Raw genomic sequence first — 16,950 nt, forward strand, 5'->3', positions numbered from 1 at the left:
GTCCAGTGTGTACCCAGCTTAAGTCACCTGTGGCCAAGCATGGACAGTCACATACATAAAACCTGGACCATTGGGGTGCCTTGAGAACTGTGTTTGAAAAACTCGGCCCTAACCCAAACCACTAAACAACATAATACTAAAACCATAAACTATCAGTAATACCCTAACGGAAGACTGGAAGGGTCATTTGGTTCTTTTCTACCGTAAGATTCTATTTTTATTTAACATTGCCAAATGACTGTCATAGACACTGTAAATAGGAAATACACATGAAAACAGATCTTGTGGCCCATTATCATAGATATGTGCATTATTTTACTATTATTAGCTTTATTAATTGGGATTGTAATATAAATATGCGGTGTCAACAATAATAGCCACAATGTAAAACTGAAGTATAGTCAGAATAAAAGGGGGGGTCATCTTTGACTAGTATCATGTAGAACATATGACCTTCCACTATGTGAATGCAGAGTTTTGCACGTTTATGCCTGATGGGATTGTTGGTACTAGTAATCAGAGCCTCAGACCTACTCTCCAGCACTCAGGATCCTCCATGTAAATAAGTCCACACCTCACTCCCCCCTGCATCACTCTACACAGGGTGGTGCTGGCTATAATCTATATACGCCCCATAACACAGCACAGCAGCAGCACACCCTCCCTGGCTGTGCACAGTACAGTGTAGCATGCAGATGTATAGGTAGAAGTCTGTACATGACACGGCAGCTCTCCCCAGTGTGTGCATGCAGCAGTGCCGCCGCCGCGGCTATGAGCAGCTTTCTTCCCTTCTCTCTCTCCTATACATACCCAGCTGTAGCCACCAGCCGCCCTCCCCCCGCAGCCGCCGCCATCTTGTACTGATTCCTCCTCCTCGGTTCCCTGTTCACTGCGCCCCGGGGGCCTCGGCCTCCTCCCCTCACTCGAGGCTGCAGGAGGATGCCGGGCCCGAGGAGGAGTCATGAGTATGAAAGGCAGTGTGTGCCGCCCGAGGCACGAAGACCCCTCGCCGGGGGAAGAGCTTCAGGAAAGCTCGGGGCTTGCGGGCCGGAGTAGGCCGCAGCCTGACAGTTGGGCTGGAGAGCAGGGGAAGGGTCAGGCCGGGCTCAGCGATCCCTGCGGCAAGCTTGGCTGTGAAGCGGGGGCCCTGGCGGATAAGGGGGCTGGGGGAGCTGCCGGGGCGGCGGTGACCGGGGCCGGGGCAGCTACCACGGCGGCCACGGGGCAAGGCCAGGCCCCGGCCTCGAGCTCTACGTCCCCGGCCGGCCCGCGTTGGAGGCCGCCGCTGCGAGGGGGCGCCGGTCCCGGGGCCTGCCTCAAACAGATTGTCCTCCTGCAGTTGGACCTAATCGAGCAGCAGCAGCATCGCATACAGGAGCGGGAGCGGCAGATCGGGGAGCTCCGGGCTGAGAAGGACACGGTAAGATAACGGCCGCCGGGGGGACGGTGCCGCTAGCCGGGAAAAACGGAGAGTGGGGACGAGGCCTGCGAGTGGTGATCGCAATAGAGGCGGCTGTGATGTGTCATTGTGCTGTTCCCACAGACCCCGTGTGCTTTGTTACCCCAGGCACACACCTGGGATACATGGCAGTGTGTACATACATGTATGTGTGTCTCTACACATCTGTACAGTAACGTGTGTGTGTGTGTACCTGCAGTCAGCAAGCGTTTAATGAACCGCAGTTTGCATGCTAGCTGGTACCCCCATACAGTGTGTATGTGTACCCTCCAAAAAGCGGTCAGGGCTTTGGCATTTTTGAGGAGTAAATTCTCATTCCATCTCCTTCACAGTCTCTTCCTGCAGCTAGTCATGTGTATGGAGTATTGTTGGCAATCTACATGTTTCCCTTTACTGTGGCTTCCAGTGATCACTATTATATTAGACAACAGTATGTGTATGTCTTGTTTTTTTATTACAACTGGGCTATGACATTTCTTGAAAGATTGCTCCTATATGTTGGCATTAGTACTATAAATAGCTATGATCCAGCATCTATTATAAAGTTTTCTGATAGACCTACATGTTCCTGTGGGACGGCCAGTACTTGTATAATCAATGCATCTTGTGGCTAGACCGGGGGTAGGAGGTTGTGGGGGGTTGGAAGAGAAGGGATATTGTAGTGGAGAGGGGGAAAGGATGCTTGTGAGGGGGGAGAGGGAGCTATGGAGTGGATGTTTGAGCTTGCATGCTGTAATGCTAGAGAATCTGCCTTGCCAGCCCTCCATAGGAAGGACCCATGCAGGCTGAGGTAATGCCACCTCCCTCACCATTTCTCTCCAGCCCCCCTTTTTCCCTCTCATTGCCCTCCTCCTTTTTTCTTTACAAATCCCCTCCACTCTATACACATTCATGAGAATCACACAAGACCATCATGGCGTTGGAGGGGGGGTGGCGGTTTAAATGGGCTGCCATGGCAACGGAAAGGAGGATGGGATACCATGGATTTAAGGTTTGGTGGAATCAGGAGTCTGGATTATTATTATTGTTTTTCCCCTTTAATTTGCAACATGACCAGCAAGAATTGGGTCGCATTAGCAGTAATGGTTAATAGAATCCGCAAGTCTGCTGCAGCTTGTGTGTATATTTATATATGTATATATAAGTGAAATTTCTGCCCCCTTAACCCCTGCACTGCTATAGGAGCTTGCATCTCCTAGCATTTCAATCTGTTTTGGGCCCTTTGACTGTAGATTGAATATCTGCTAATTGTTAACACTTCTACAGCCAAATATCTGCAGGGACCACGAATGCAATCTGATAAATGTTTAAGCTTTTGCAGTGAGGTTTTTTTTTTTTTTTGGCTTTCATTTCCTTCCTCTAGACTGCATATTGCAAGGGGACCATTTTTTATTATATATCCTATGATCAGATATTTGTTTCATTCATTTTAACACCTGTTTGTGTTTTTATATTGCACCCTCCAGTAGTTGGGCAAATGTGTCTTCCTTAGCATGTCTTCTGGTTGTTATAGGTGTCTGTCTTAACACAGACACTCACACAGTGATTTGGTGCAATGCAGACTATATATGGCTGCTCTGTGAATGTCTGCTTTTCTTTTCTTCCCTCAGACTGTCTCTTCTTTACAACTAATTTACCTCCACCCCAACCCCCTAAAACACCTTAATACACCCCATCCTCCTCCTCCTCGTATTTCTGCTGGTGTGTCTGCACAACTTGATCTATAACTACTTAACCTATTTAAGCATGGAAGTAGACACCTCCATGCTTGGAATCTCTTGTGCTACCTGACCCCACTCAATTTTTTTTTTTTTTTTTGAATGAGGATAGGGCCTTTAAGTAGCAGTCTTCTGCACACAGACGTGTAATACCTGTAAAGAGTACTGTTCTGCTGCCCAGTCTATATTGTAGTCTATAAATGGAAGGATTCAAGGTAAAGAAACATGCTAATGTTTCTATCTAATAGTATGTGTGTGTGTGTGTATGTATGTATGTATGTATGTATGTATGTATGTATGTATGTATTTTGTTTGTTTTATGTTCTACATAGAAAATGTTTATTTGTTCACCTTGTTTCCATTTTGTTCTATCCCTCCTCTAATACTAATAAATGTTCCAATACTTCTATTTGTTCTCCACAGCTTCTGGCCCGCATTGAGCGGATGGAAAGACGTATGCAGTTGGTCAGAAAGGACAGTGAGAAGGATAAACAGCGCACGTCTCAAAGCCGAGAGTCGGCAGTCGACATGCCAGAGGCACCCCTTCCAGAGAGTGCAGGGGGTGGGGAGTTTCCCCCAGAGGCCTCCCCTCGGCTTTCAGGCCTTAACCCAAAACCCTTCTCCTATGGCCGAAATGCAAAAGGTCACAAAAGGTGTGTATTAGAAATTAATTTCACCTTGACTGCAGCTGAGATTCAATAAATTGTGTGTTGAGCCTCTGCCGGTTTGGACAGATAAACGGATACTTTGAATATTATTCAGGCCTGATGGCCACCCAAACATATTAAGCTTCGATAGTGCTGGGAATATCCTGCACCCCATTCACATAGTTGCAGCGTGGGGAGGGATGATAGTATAAAATGTAAGTTACTAAAACACATAATGGGAAAATACAGCCACAATAATATTTAATAGGATATCCTATTACTTTGAGATCTTTTCCATGCCCCTTTGGTCCATTTGAAGTGACATTAGTGTACAGTAAGGTAATCCTTATCCTATTGCTTTGTACCACTTACTATAGCTCTCTGCTGTAATGCTAATTCTAGAATTGACTTCTAAACGTGAAGGGAAGTTCATCACATTTCTATTATACAAGGAGAGCGGCATTTCACTTTCATTGGGATCAGACAGCATTATATAACTTGCCTTGTACATTATGTTATCTCCATTCGTATGGGTCAAGAACCTGAAGTATGAGTGACGAGTCCATGGGGAAAAAATTATTTATTTTGTGTTAGATTTTTGTAAGCACTACACACAATGTCAAAGTAAGTATATGTTTTTCAAGCCTAACTCTTTTCTTTCCACCATCTAGGAAATCTGCTTTTGGTAGCGCAGAACACAGGACTCCTGTGAAGAGATTGTCTTCTAACCTCTCAAAGTTAAAGGGCAAGATGTCTCGGTTGCCGACAGAAACACAGGATACAGAGCCTGGGGGCTCGGTGTCTGAGATGGCCTGTCAGCGAGAGCTGCGTAGCAAAGAGACTTCTGAGCACTCACAATCTCCAGTAGATGCTCACCTGAGGTCTGCGTGGGGCACCTCTGCAACAGCCTCAATAAAGGACAGTGACCTAAACCCTGGCGAAGTAGATTCTCTACCCTACCTCGCCACCACGGACATGTATCTAAGCCGGTGGCATCAGCCACCTCCTTCCCCGCTGAGGGAACCCTCCCCCAAGAAAGAAGAGTGTGTGGCAAGTAAGAGGCCATTCTTTCCCTAAGTACACTGGGGTGGAGAAATTGCTCCTGGTTTTCTATTATCCCATGGTACAGAGAACTTGAATATTTTAGGGGCTATATTATCCATTTCTTTGAAGAGTCAGCCTGTTATATGCTTTCAACTTTCATATGTTTAAGGAATTGCAACAAGATAAAAGTTGAATAAAAGTGATATAATTTTTTATTGGCTAACAAATGCTGTTTACCCCCAATATGTTGACGTCTGGTGACCTTTTAAAAAAAAAAAAAAAAAAATTGTATAAGGAGACCTCTAATTTCCCTTCCCTCAACAAATTAAAATGCAGAGTCCCTCCCAGAGACAACTACCGTTTGCCCAATACTCATCACTGTTTGTCTCCCCACACTGCTTTGTTTATCCTGAAGTCAGGATAATATTCAGAGAGGGCCGAACTGGCCTTGTATTTTAGATTTCAATTGACCACATAATGTCCAATCACCTTAAGTCTGCTTGTACTGAGATCTCTGGCCCCTGGGTACTTGGATTCGCCAAAACCTGTGTGACTGGGTCTGGCTCTGTGTATCGGGTCCTTGTTGTCCTTTCACTTGATGTTGTGTGTCACAGTCAGCTGAGACTCAGTGTGAGTCAGTTCCAGTGTTGTTTTTATTTTTATTTTTTTATATATCCCCCCCCCCCAACTGAGAGAAAACATGGAATGGACAGGGCCACCAGTGATTAGTTTTGGACAAATGGCAAGGGGCTGGTTAGCATCATCAGATGGGAGGGACAACCTGTTTGAGATGATGGGGAGTGGCAAAAGTTTGTTGGAGACTGAAGTTCTCCTTTAAGAGGAGTCAGGGGAGTGACCGTTAAGCACTTGTTCATGATCTGAATCATTATAAAATATTCCACTCCTAGTAAGCCCCATACTTGTACAATTTAGTATGCAGATTAGTCTGCATGTAAATCTATTTTTGTTTCACGCTTTACTCCGTTTTGTAGGGTTTGCAACAACCATGATGTCAACCATCACATCATTGAGCGGGGGTTATAAAGATTATATATGTGTGTGTTCTTTATTATGTCTTTGTTTTAGGCTAGGACAGGGATTACTACAGAGACATGCTATTTACCATTTGCTTCTTCAACAGAATAACTGGTACCGGAGTTTGTATATGATTTAGCTCCAATATCTTATTTCAGCTTAGAATTCATAATCTATTTGTTTTTTTTACAAATCGTGTGAAAACTTAAAGAAGAAAGTGTTTAAGGGGGTATGTTCTTGTAGGTATTTTTATATGAACATCGCTTGTTTTTTTTTTTCTGGTCCGCCTGGTACTATCTAAAGCTGTTTTTTTTTTTTTTTTTTCATTGTTCCTATTTCACTTTTGATTGACTCGCTCCTGTTACATAGTGCAGCAGTATGACCAGCATGCTGAAAGAATTTTCCCAGCACTCCTCTGCTTTGCCACTACAGTCTGGTGGAGTGTGACTGTGCAGCTTCCTATTTGTCTACCTGCTCACGCTCATGTAACAGTTTTTTTTAGGATGGCGAACCAGCTCTTTTTTTTTTTTTTTTCTTTGAGCTAGTTGATGGAAATGAAAGATATCTCCCAAGAATAATAGTTTCAGCAAGAAGTCTCTGGAGTTCCACAGAAGGGAAGGAGCAGTTCAGTTAAAATGTAACAAATAACTGCAATTGCTCCTGTAATGTATGTGCAAGCTTCCGCTTCTCCTTTGAAAACATTACAGGATTAAACACTAGAAATGTTTAAATCAGACTTATATATAGTGTTAACCTATTTTGGTAGAATGAATGTTCTTGACTCAAATTAGGGGTTTCTATCAAACTGGGCGTTAAAATGTTTAAAGATTCAGGGTTCTATTCATGAAGACGTGAAAACAGTGGAGAAACAAACAAGTGGAGAAGTTGCCCATGGCAACCAATCAGCATCTCCCTTATATTTTATAGAAGGTACTTGATAAAGGCTTCCTTCAAAGCTGATTGGTTGCCATGGGCAACTTCTCCACTGGTCCTTTTCTCCACTCTTTTCGCTGCTTCATGAATAGAACCCTCAGTGTACCTGATGTATGCGACTTCAGGTTTACTGTTATTTCTTCCAATGTCTGGGAGGAGGTATCATTTGTCTGAAGCCTTCTCAAGATACCTATGTATTTGTGAGACATGGGCATTGATTGATCTGTTTGTGTAAAGGGTTTGGTGGCTGCATTTTTAGTCACTTGGGACTAGTGGTCATGAATGTGTCGTATATTAGTGACGCCACTAGTTTCCTGTGTAATGGAGGCTGTAGTTTTTCAGAATCTTGGTTAAGACTACAAAATGCCTGTCTTCACAGTGTGTACACAACATGCTTATTCTCTGGATTTTTTCATCTATGCTCATAAATGTGGAAGCAATAGCCATAGACTTTAAAAAAGATGAAGCAGTCATTTATTGTGGCTAAAATAAATGATCGAATAACTGGTGCAGATTAAGTCGTTGAACATTGCACAAGTCATCTGTTCTACCTTTTTTTCCTAAAAAGTAGAGTTTTACAAATACTTAAATTAAATAAATAATGATTCAGTATAATTTATTTTTATTGCTAGAATGTAAAAAGGGAAACAACCATGCTTAGTATTTTTGCAGTGATGTTGTAAGAGGATGTATTCATCACATAATGTTGCAAGACAGTTGCTTCATGGGATAAATGTTTTGTAAAGAGCTACTTAGATATGAGGAGTGATGAACTCTGAACTTAGTCCTACTCTGAGCCACATAGTGTTACAGAAATGTTAATCTTCTATGTATTCTATACTTTCTCTTTTTTCTAGTTCCTTCATGGAGAGAACATCCTATAGAGCCTTTGCAGGACTTGAGTGCATCAGATGTACCAGAGGTAAGACTTTCGTAACATAAGGGCATAATGAAATACCCCCTTCATGTAGCAAATGGCAAATCCTACAGAAGTGAGTGTTTGTGTGCACAAGGTACAGGACAGAGCTGACTGTATGCACTCTGTAAGGTTAGACTGGACACACCTCAGAGTTATCAGGTAATAAAAGTAGGTAACCCACCAATTTGCTACATGGGTGCACGGTGAGATCCTTGCTATGACCGATTTTCACTTGCAATTTCCCTTGAACTCCCCGGAGCCCAGATAGTACAGATTTTGACTAACTTTTCTTGAGATATGGACTATGTGTACTTACGATTTTGGCTTATGTGAGATGTCATTGACATGTGAGATGAACTAGATAGTACACCGATCTAGCAAGGATTGACTTGCCTACACAGTCTATCTTTTCTTGCGATGCCGACCTGGCGGCACCACGCATCGGGATCGAATCGGGATCGCAAGGTGACTTTCACCTTGATCTGCACTAACTTTTCTTGCGATTTTGACTATATAGTCAAAATCGAAAGAAAATATCTGTGTGTACACCCCCTTAGAAGTACAGTGGGTGACAACTGAATATATCATAAGAACATAGTATATAGATTAGCGATGGCCATTGACAATCATTGATGATACTCCTGTACCCCACATGTGCACATAGTGGGGCCAGCAGTCGCCATCAGTGGACAGCCACTGATGTTTTACCCTCAGTGACCTCCCATTAGTAGGAGGTACTGCTTGCCATCAGACCATCGATGGTTGATGACCACCCCTAATATAGATTTTTCAAATAAAAATGAAAGGCTATCTAGTGATTGCACATAGCTCTTTTGTGTGTAAATATAACCTTAGTTGGGTAAGATTTATTTTCCCATATGAACCCTTACCCAGCAGAATCTTTAATAATATGACCGGAAACAGTTATGGGCCCTACACCCTATGCGATGCGTCAACGAGCTGCCCGACGGCAGATATGGGCGACCTGGGGGGGGGCAGTGACAGAGGGAGTGAAGTTTCTTCACTCCCCCCGTCACCCGGCTCCATAGCAGTGCACAAGCGACGGGGCACCAACGATGAATGAGCGCGGGGCCGCGCATCGTTCATCACTGGTGCCTTCACACTGAAAGATGGGAACGGTATCTCGTTCATTAATGAACGAGATCATTCATATCTTTCAGTAATATTGCCCAGTGTCTAGGGCCTGTTAGGTTTGAATTGTTTATGATTTAAGGCCTGGGATGTTATGAATGGAGTGTCAGCTGACAAGTCAGCTTCTTATTGGCTATATGTTATTGAATGTTTCTGCCTGTAGTATGATAGACAAACAAATTCAATAACTTTCTTTCTTCTGAGAGTCTAGCTTTCTGTGGAAAATGTAGGTGTGTTACAAGCATTTTCCTTACATAAGCTATTTGTCCTTATTTAGTAATTTGCAGTACTTTAAGATGCATTACCACCTAGTTTTATAAAATCTGCTAGCTTGGTATTTCCCCTTCCCATTTCTGTAATGTAGAATTAGCAAAAGTTTGATGACTTTAGTTTATGATTGGTCTAACTTCTAACACCATCCTCCTCCTTTCAGATTGTGGCTCATCTAACTAAAGGGGGGTACACACGGAGAGATCTGTTCTTCAAATCTAAGCAATCTGACTAGATTGCTTAGATTTTAAGCACGGATCTCTTGTGTGTATGCCCCCCAACGATAGCGATGCGCGGCCCCTCGCGTCGCTATCGCCGGTGCTAGATTGGCCTGCATGAAGGCACAATCTAGCACATCATTCATGAAATGAGCGGTCCCCCTCGCTCAGCACACATCGCGCTGTGCTGATTGTGGGGAGAGATGTGTACTGAGCGGTTCGCTCAGCACACATCTCCCTCCACATCTCCCCGTCTGTAATGCCCTTAACTATGTCGCCCTGAGAAAAATGGTGCAATAGGGGGATATCGCTAGGTGCGTAAATTGTTGTGACTAGGTGTTAATGTAGTTTATAGGTGATAACTGGTAGCTACTATGTTTATGTTCTACCATGTGCCTATAACCTGGTATCTTTTCAGAATTTGGATGACGCAGTGTTCGCTAAAAGACATGCCAAGTTAGAGCTAGATGAAAAGAGGAGAAAAAGGTGAGGGTTTCAGGCTTTATTTGTATGTACGTGTTTGTGTGTTTATACACTTACGTTTCCCCCGAGAGACAACATGCAGGTGTACATTCATTTGTATTTCTTTTCTAAAGGTGGGATATACAGCGGATCCGTGAGCAGAGGATATTACAGCGACTGCAGCTGAGGATGTTCAAAAAGAAAGGGAATCAGGAGAGTGAGCCAGAGGTTACCTCTTTCTTTCCAGATCCTGATGAAGGTCATTTTTGGTGTTTTGATTATCTTACTATAATCTACATTTTATTTTTATTTTTGTTTGGTTTTTATACATATATTTTGTGTGTATTCGCTTTCTCTGCTCATAACATCACATTGTGAATTAAAGTTCCCATCCTATAACATTGTCACACCTATGCTGTTAAATAACACTTTGCATCTTTGCAGAATAGTGTTAAGGGGCATACACACGGAGAGATCCGTGCTTAAAATCTAAGCAATCTTGCTAGATTGCTTAGATTTTAAGCACGGATCTGCCGTGTGTATGCCCTCCAGCGATAGCGATGCGCGGCCCCGCGCATCGCTATCGCCGGTGCTAGATTGAGCCTGCATGCAGGCTCAATCTAGCGGGTCACTCACTTCACCGTTGTGTGAAGTGAGCGGCACCCCATCGGCTTTCCCCCTCGCTCAGCACATCGCGCTGTGCTGAGCGGGGAGAGAGATGTGTGCTGAGTGGTCTGTGTTAAGATCACTCAGCGCACATCTCTCCCGTGAGTACCCCCCTTTAGTTAACCCTTTAGATAAATGCATGAAACTGCAGAGTCTTCCTTCAGAAGGATACTGATATACTTAGAAACAGGCCAAATAATGACTGCCAAAATAGCATGCCGTCTTTACAGTGTACAGAGTGGAGGCAGCCATTTTGTGCAGTGAGCGAATATTCATGTTAATAAAGCCATGTGTTTAAGAACTAGTGATGCAATTTCAGAACAAAGCTCATCCGTTCACTGTGGAAAAGTAACATTCCTCACATCTGCAGACAGTCACAAATTTGCAGTGAATTTGCAGATTGCATCATAATAAGTAATGGTCAATTCCATAAAATGCCACCACTCGCTTCCTTTAACCGAGTCGTATATGTACATCTTTGGGGGGGGGGGCGGGCATGGCTGAAAACAATGATTATTATGAGAGCAGTAAACTCCACAATAAAGGTTTTTTGGGTTTTTTTAAATTATTATTTTATTCAGTGATTGAGAGACATAACAGAACAGACCTATGCAGAGGTCAATAATAACAGGGCATATAATATAATTGAAGTAAACCTAAACCTTGCATGGTAAAGAGTGCAAAACAATGTCTGTTCATAAAAAACCTAAGAAAAATAGAAATATTAAAGTTTATTCTCACCAAGGTAACATAATACAGGCTAATAAAACAGTCAATTCATCCAATTTTAACAAAGGTAAATAGGAAGAGAAATTATAAAGCTTGAAAGAAAGAAGCAAAGAAAATATTGCGGGATGGCCAACTGCAGGCTAAAGAGAGAGAAAAGGAGGGTATGGAGAAATAGAAAAAACAAAAGAGAAAAGTGAGGAGTGGAGGGTGGATTTGGCCCCGCTAGACCCATCCGAAGCCTCAAATGGATTTTATCAATGTATGAAGTTCGAGAATGTAATGGGCAAGTATAGTGGGTCTGCTAAGATGTCAGGAAAATGCCAGAGGAACATGTGATGACCGTGGGTCTTGGGTTTTAGAGAAGTTCTTAGAGGAGTCGAGCAAAATACTAGTAATGTATTTCATAGAATGTATATGCCACAGTGTGGCTAAAATCTCCCACTTATGCAAAATGATGCTATCTGACATGTGGCCGCCATTAGTATGTGTCTAATCAATTTTTGTTGGCGAGTGGCATATGGGATGCTCCGTGGCAAGAGAAAGTATTTGGAGTTTAGAGGCATATTCAAGCCTACTATGGAATTAACAAGCCCTTATCTCATTCCAAAAGGGAGTAAGCTTCGGGCAGCTCCACCACATGCATATTCCATTCCCAGCACTCCTGCTTCAATTGTTGGCCAAATTCTCTGATTTGGGCTGGTTCCATAAGACGAGTGGGTGAGTCTGGCTGCCAAGTAATAAAGTTAAAAATTTGGGATGCCCAAACCTTCGCTCAGTGTGGATCTCTGTAAAAGATTACTCCTTACTGTAGTGTGCTCTCTTTTTATTTTTTATTTTTTTTAAATAACAATAGAAATTGGGAGGTAATATGGTGGAGATATTTGGAAACCTATGGGAAAACCCTCACAGTTAGGGTTTGAAATAAGTAAAGTAATTGTGGTAATAAATCATTGATCTGGCCAATCTATGAAATATAACGGCCACTCCAGAGTCTTATTCTGGGCTTAAATTGAACTAGTAGTTTTGTATACTTGGCTTTAAACATTTGGTGATAAGTTTTTGTGCTATGGACTCCTTTAATCTGGCACCGATGTCACTGAAAAGGAAAGGTTTGCGCCAGTGTGTGTTTAATATCTCTTGACATATAAAAGTCTAAGAATTAGAACAGGTGATGGTAATCTGCGCACTGAGGTGTTAGGTGTTAGCTGGGTCGGGGTGTGCTGCAAGTTCAGGGGATGTCCAGTCCCTATTGTTACAGTCTTAAAGAATGGGTACACAATGCAAGAACACAATGTGAGAAATTTAACTGCGCTCTACCCCTGATGTTCATATGTCTCAATCTGTTTAAATCGGAAATACCTGTGCTGTTTCTTAGCTTTTGATCAATAATACCAGTGAGTGGAAAAGTATAACTAAAAGGTGTTTTATTGATTGCTAATTGGACAGGTTATGCGTTCCAAACAAAGTCCAAATGCTGTCCTTCTCTTAAGTGAAAGTCCAACAAGCTCTTTCTATTACTGAAAGTGCCCTTTCTGAATCCCTTAGTTCTAGTCCCCAGTCTAACCTAGTAAATGTAAAAAAAAAAGTGTGTTCCCTAATTCCTTCTTGTATGTTAAAATATCTAGTGCTCTCCATTGGATATATTGTTCTATCACTGATGAATCCTGTCTCCTAACACGGCCGCAACGGTAAGGACTTTAATCCACTAGACCTCAACAGAGACACGGGACGCCGGTCTCTGTTACTTCATTAAGGATCAAAGAGTGTCAATTCAATGTGAACTACTACTAGGAAAAGGACGTTTTGAAGTTATTACTCCTTGCATCAAAAAGGGCACTTTCAGTAATAGAAAGAGCTTGTTGGACTTTCACTTAAGAGAAGGACAGCATTTGGACTTTGTTTGGAACGCATACCCTGTCCAATTAGCAATCAATAAAACACCTTTTAGTTATACTTTTCCACTCACTGGTATTATTGATCTCAAGCTAAGAAACAGCACAGGTATTTCCGATTTAAACAGATTGAGACATATGAACATCAGGGGTAGAGCGCAGTTAAATTTCTTGCATTGTGTACCCTTTCTTTAAGAATATAAAAGTCTAAGACCTCTGTTTTCTGTTGGTTCATTTTATACCCAGAGTGGCTGCCATTTTCTTCAATCTCTTTAAATAAGTGGGGAAGTGAAGAGGTCACATCTGCTATGGTCAGTAGGACCCACCTTGACCCCCTTTTATGTGTGGATTGGCCAGAATCTTTGCAGTCAAGGGTTCTATAACTAATGGTGTCCAAGGGTATCCCTGCCGGGGTGCCATTGGTAGTAGAGAGAGGAGCAAACAGTGAAGCTCTTAGGCTGTTATATAATGCTGCATTGGCGTTCTAGAATTTCCCTCTGAAACCCATCAAACTAAAGAACCCTAAACATGAATGGCCAAGCAGTGTGATCAAATGCTTTTTCAGCATTTCACAATTAAGGATTTTAAATATGTTGGAGACTCCAAATGTATATTCCTATTAATCTTTCATCAACGTTTTTTTGTATATCATTGTTTATGTGCTATTGTTTTGTCTTGTTGTTTTGTCCATTTTTTTGACTAGTTCACAGGTTTTCAAATGCGGTCCTCAAGGCAGGAACCCAAAGGTCCAGGTTTTGGGTATATCCATGCTTGGCCACAGCACCTCAATGAATTTGCTTTAACCATCTGTGCTGAGCCATGGATATAACTAAAACAAGGCCCATTGGGGTGCTTTGAGGACCGTGTTTGAGAACCTCTGGACTAGCTTATATACTTTCTTAGGCTTGTTAAAACTATTGTTCTCCAAACTGTTATAATATCCTAATGTTCTTGTGCTGACTCTTCATTACTACTTCCGCAGTGGAATCTGTGATGATCACCCCCTACCTCCCTGTTGTGTCATTTGGACGCCCCTTGCCCAAAATAACACCACAGTAAGTACACAGTAGATAATTAACTTTAATTTCCTTCTTACCCAATTTATTTTCTCTTTACTTATATTATCATCTTCTATTCCCTTAAGGAATTTTGAGCTCCCCTGGCTTGATGAGCGGAGTCGATGCCGCATTGAAATGCAGAAGAAGCAGACTCCACACAGGACACCCCGTAAATAGACTGGGAACCCATGTCTTGTGACAACGTTTAAATATTGAATTATATGCACTGCAAGTTGATGTATACAAAATAACCTCGTGTGGCCTGCAATTTGTTTCACACCCCGCTGGCTGTGAAAGTTCAGTCACAGGATCGCCCGATTTAATGGTGTATTGTTAGACCAAGTTAACTAAACTAAATCTCTTTAATTGCTTCTGGAGAAGAAATATTGTCAATTATTTTTTTACATAAATTGAATTGCTCATTTGTATTATCTTTACTGCCTAGTCTGTGGGGAGTTCAGTTTTCATGCCCTTTCTTCATTGTAATGTCTTGCTTACCTAACCTAGCATTTCCTTTTACTTGTTAACACCCTTCATTCTGCATATATAACATTGCAATACCTGAACATACATGAATAGGGATCCAGTGTTCTTGGAACAGAAAACGGGCACATTCACAATGTGTTTAAATCAGTCTATAATAGCCCCCCCATACTTGTTACTTCATGCAAAACCTTTTATAGGGGCATGGTCCTATTATTTTATGAGAATCAGCAGTTGGTTAAATGAAAATTGGACAATCCTAGGAAATTATGGAAGGCTTTCATATCCCGAACATTGTTTCCTCAGGGTGGTTCAATGCAAATTGGCCAGGGTTTTTTCTAGCCTGCTTAACGCCCACCTAAAAATAGCTCTAGCAGGCACCAACCACCTCTACCCTTAACATGAGCTACTGTCTGCTAGCTTATAAACTTCCTGTCATTTCTTCTCCATCTCTAAAGTTCTACCATACTAGTGATGTCTTGCCCAAACCAATACAATCTGCCCTTTGTTGTGAACAAGCATGCTGACTAGAATCTAGTTTCAAAGCCACCTGCTCACTGCATCTTATGTCATGTGACTGTGGCTACCACAGTCGGCAGAACCACTTGGCAAAAGTCTGAGACCTTTTTGCCCCTATGACTGTATCCTCTTTTCTGCTACAGATCGTAGCACATAACGATTCTTCGTATTTTTAGTTAACCAGAAGCAAAAGTATATTTTTCCCTTTTGCATAAACTCTTCTGTTTACCATTTTTCCAGCTCCAAATGAAACTGGTGTTCCTATAACATATTGTTACTGCTATCTGTTTGTTTTTATTTGCTTTTTTCTTTCTCTGCTCCTTGCCTGACCTGTCTATATGCTTGTTATCCCTTTATGGAATGGCTTCCCGTACATGTGATCCTAGCATATCGGTTCCTTCTCTACTGTTCTCTACATAATTTGTACAGGAAATAAGCAAAGCATCTCATCACATCTATAATTTCCACATTGTGTACTTCCATTCTTGCTTTCATTCATTGCCCTCTCTAGCAATTCTGTCCTTTCAAGTCAGTGGATTTAGACTGTATTTAATTGTCAACAGTACTTCACATTTTGTGCACCTATCGCCTAGATATAGTGGAAGCAGTAATTTTGTGTGCTTAACCAATTTTTACAGGGTTGCTGTCCGTCAGTCATAATACACTGACTTGTTATAGTGTAAGGCACAAAGTCCTTCATGTCTTAGTGAATTAACAGACTACAAAATGGCTGCTTCCACTGTGTAGGTGAGGGCTGAAATCTAGAGAGCCGTAATGTTACGTAAAATTGCTGACAGCAGAAAACTCGTCCTGTGGTCCACGAGAGAGAGCATTTATCGTCCCTATCCAAGTTGGCATCGTCATGATGTAAGACAAGTTGTCTGAAACGGCCCTTATGTACGTGGAAAGTGACAATCCAGACCGCCTCGTCTACAAGATAGCAGCAGTGTTAACAAATATTTTAACACTGTTAGAGAAAAAGCCACATACCCATTCAATGCCAGAAGGGCCTGCATTGCATTGATCTACAGACAACGGGGTCACACCTGAACTATACGTCCTCACAGTGAAAACCAGTTTACATCGTTGCAAACTATTCATCTTTCTCACAGTTCAAGTTCTGTTTTTCTTTTTCTAATGTGTAAAAATTTGTTTCATTGTAAATATTTTAAAACAAGTAATGTCTTGGGAGAAATTTTGTCTTTTTATTTTTTTTTCTTTGTAAATAGGAGCTTGGGGAGATTTAATTTTGAGGGTTTTTTTTTCCAGTTTAAATTACAATAGTGTTTATGGAAGTTCTATGGGAACGTTTTGGGCACTGAAAAACTTTTTTTTTTTTTAAACCATTTTTTTTTATTATTTCAAACAATAAAACTGGAAAAATAATTATGGGGCATTAATCTTTTGACAACTTTTTCCATATTATTATGATTATTATTATTTTATTTAGTTTTGTTTAGTAATGTGCTTTGCTCACGTCACTGAAAGGACATCCATTTTCCAGGTCCTCGACCTAAGTGCAAGGCTCTTGCTACTGCCAGAAATTGAATCCCTGCATATATTTTTCTGCAGTTTGGAGACTATACTTACTTGGTTTCTTTGAACAATCTTATAGGTCTCATCAATATAAGTTGTACTAGGCTAATAGCACATCTTGTTAATGAATGCATATGTGCAAACTGCCCTCAAATTTGGGAGTAGAGTGAGTTGATTCTATAAAAGACATGGGAACAGATGTACTAAGCC

The 16,950-nt window shown here is 41.8% G+C and overlaps 1 protein-coding gene across 2 annotated transcripts; it reads left to right on the forward strand.

Moving 5' to 3' along the window:
* The first annotated feature begins 633 nt into the window (after window positions 1-633).
* MSL1 (MSL complex subunit 1) lies at window positions 634-16,399 on the forward strand. 2 transcript variants are annotated; one of them, XR_010243775.1, is made up of 8 exons: window positions 634-1,420; window positions 3,601-3,830; window positions 4,496-4,878; window positions 7,694-7,758; window positions 9,814-9,881; window positions 9,992-10,116; window positions 11,320-11,511; window positions 14,127-14,199. XR_010243775.1 is itself a non-coding variant. In XM_063959767.1 (8 exons), exons 1-8 carry the CDS (start codon window positions 962-964, stop codon window positions 14,377-14,379), a joined length of 1,494 nt encoding a protein of 497 aa, XP_063815837.1. In that variant the 5' UTR covers window positions 634-961; the 3' UTR covers window positions 14,380-16,399. The 2 variants fall into 2 exon arrangements, 1 of the variants encoding a protein (XP_063815837.1); XM_063959767.1 differs by lacking the exon at window positions 11,320-11,511 and adding an exon at window positions 14,289-16,399.
* The last annotated feature ends 551 nt before the right edge of the window (window positions 16,400-16,950 follow it).

The sequence above is a fragment of the Pseudophryne corroboree genome, chromosome 3, assembly GCF_028390025.1.
Source record: "Pseudophryne corroboree isolate aPseCor3 chromosome 3, aPseCor3.hap2, whole genome shotgun sequence".
Lineage (NCBI taxonomy): Eukaryota > Metazoa > Chordata > Amphibia > Anura > Myobatrachidae > Pseudophryne > Pseudophryne corroboree.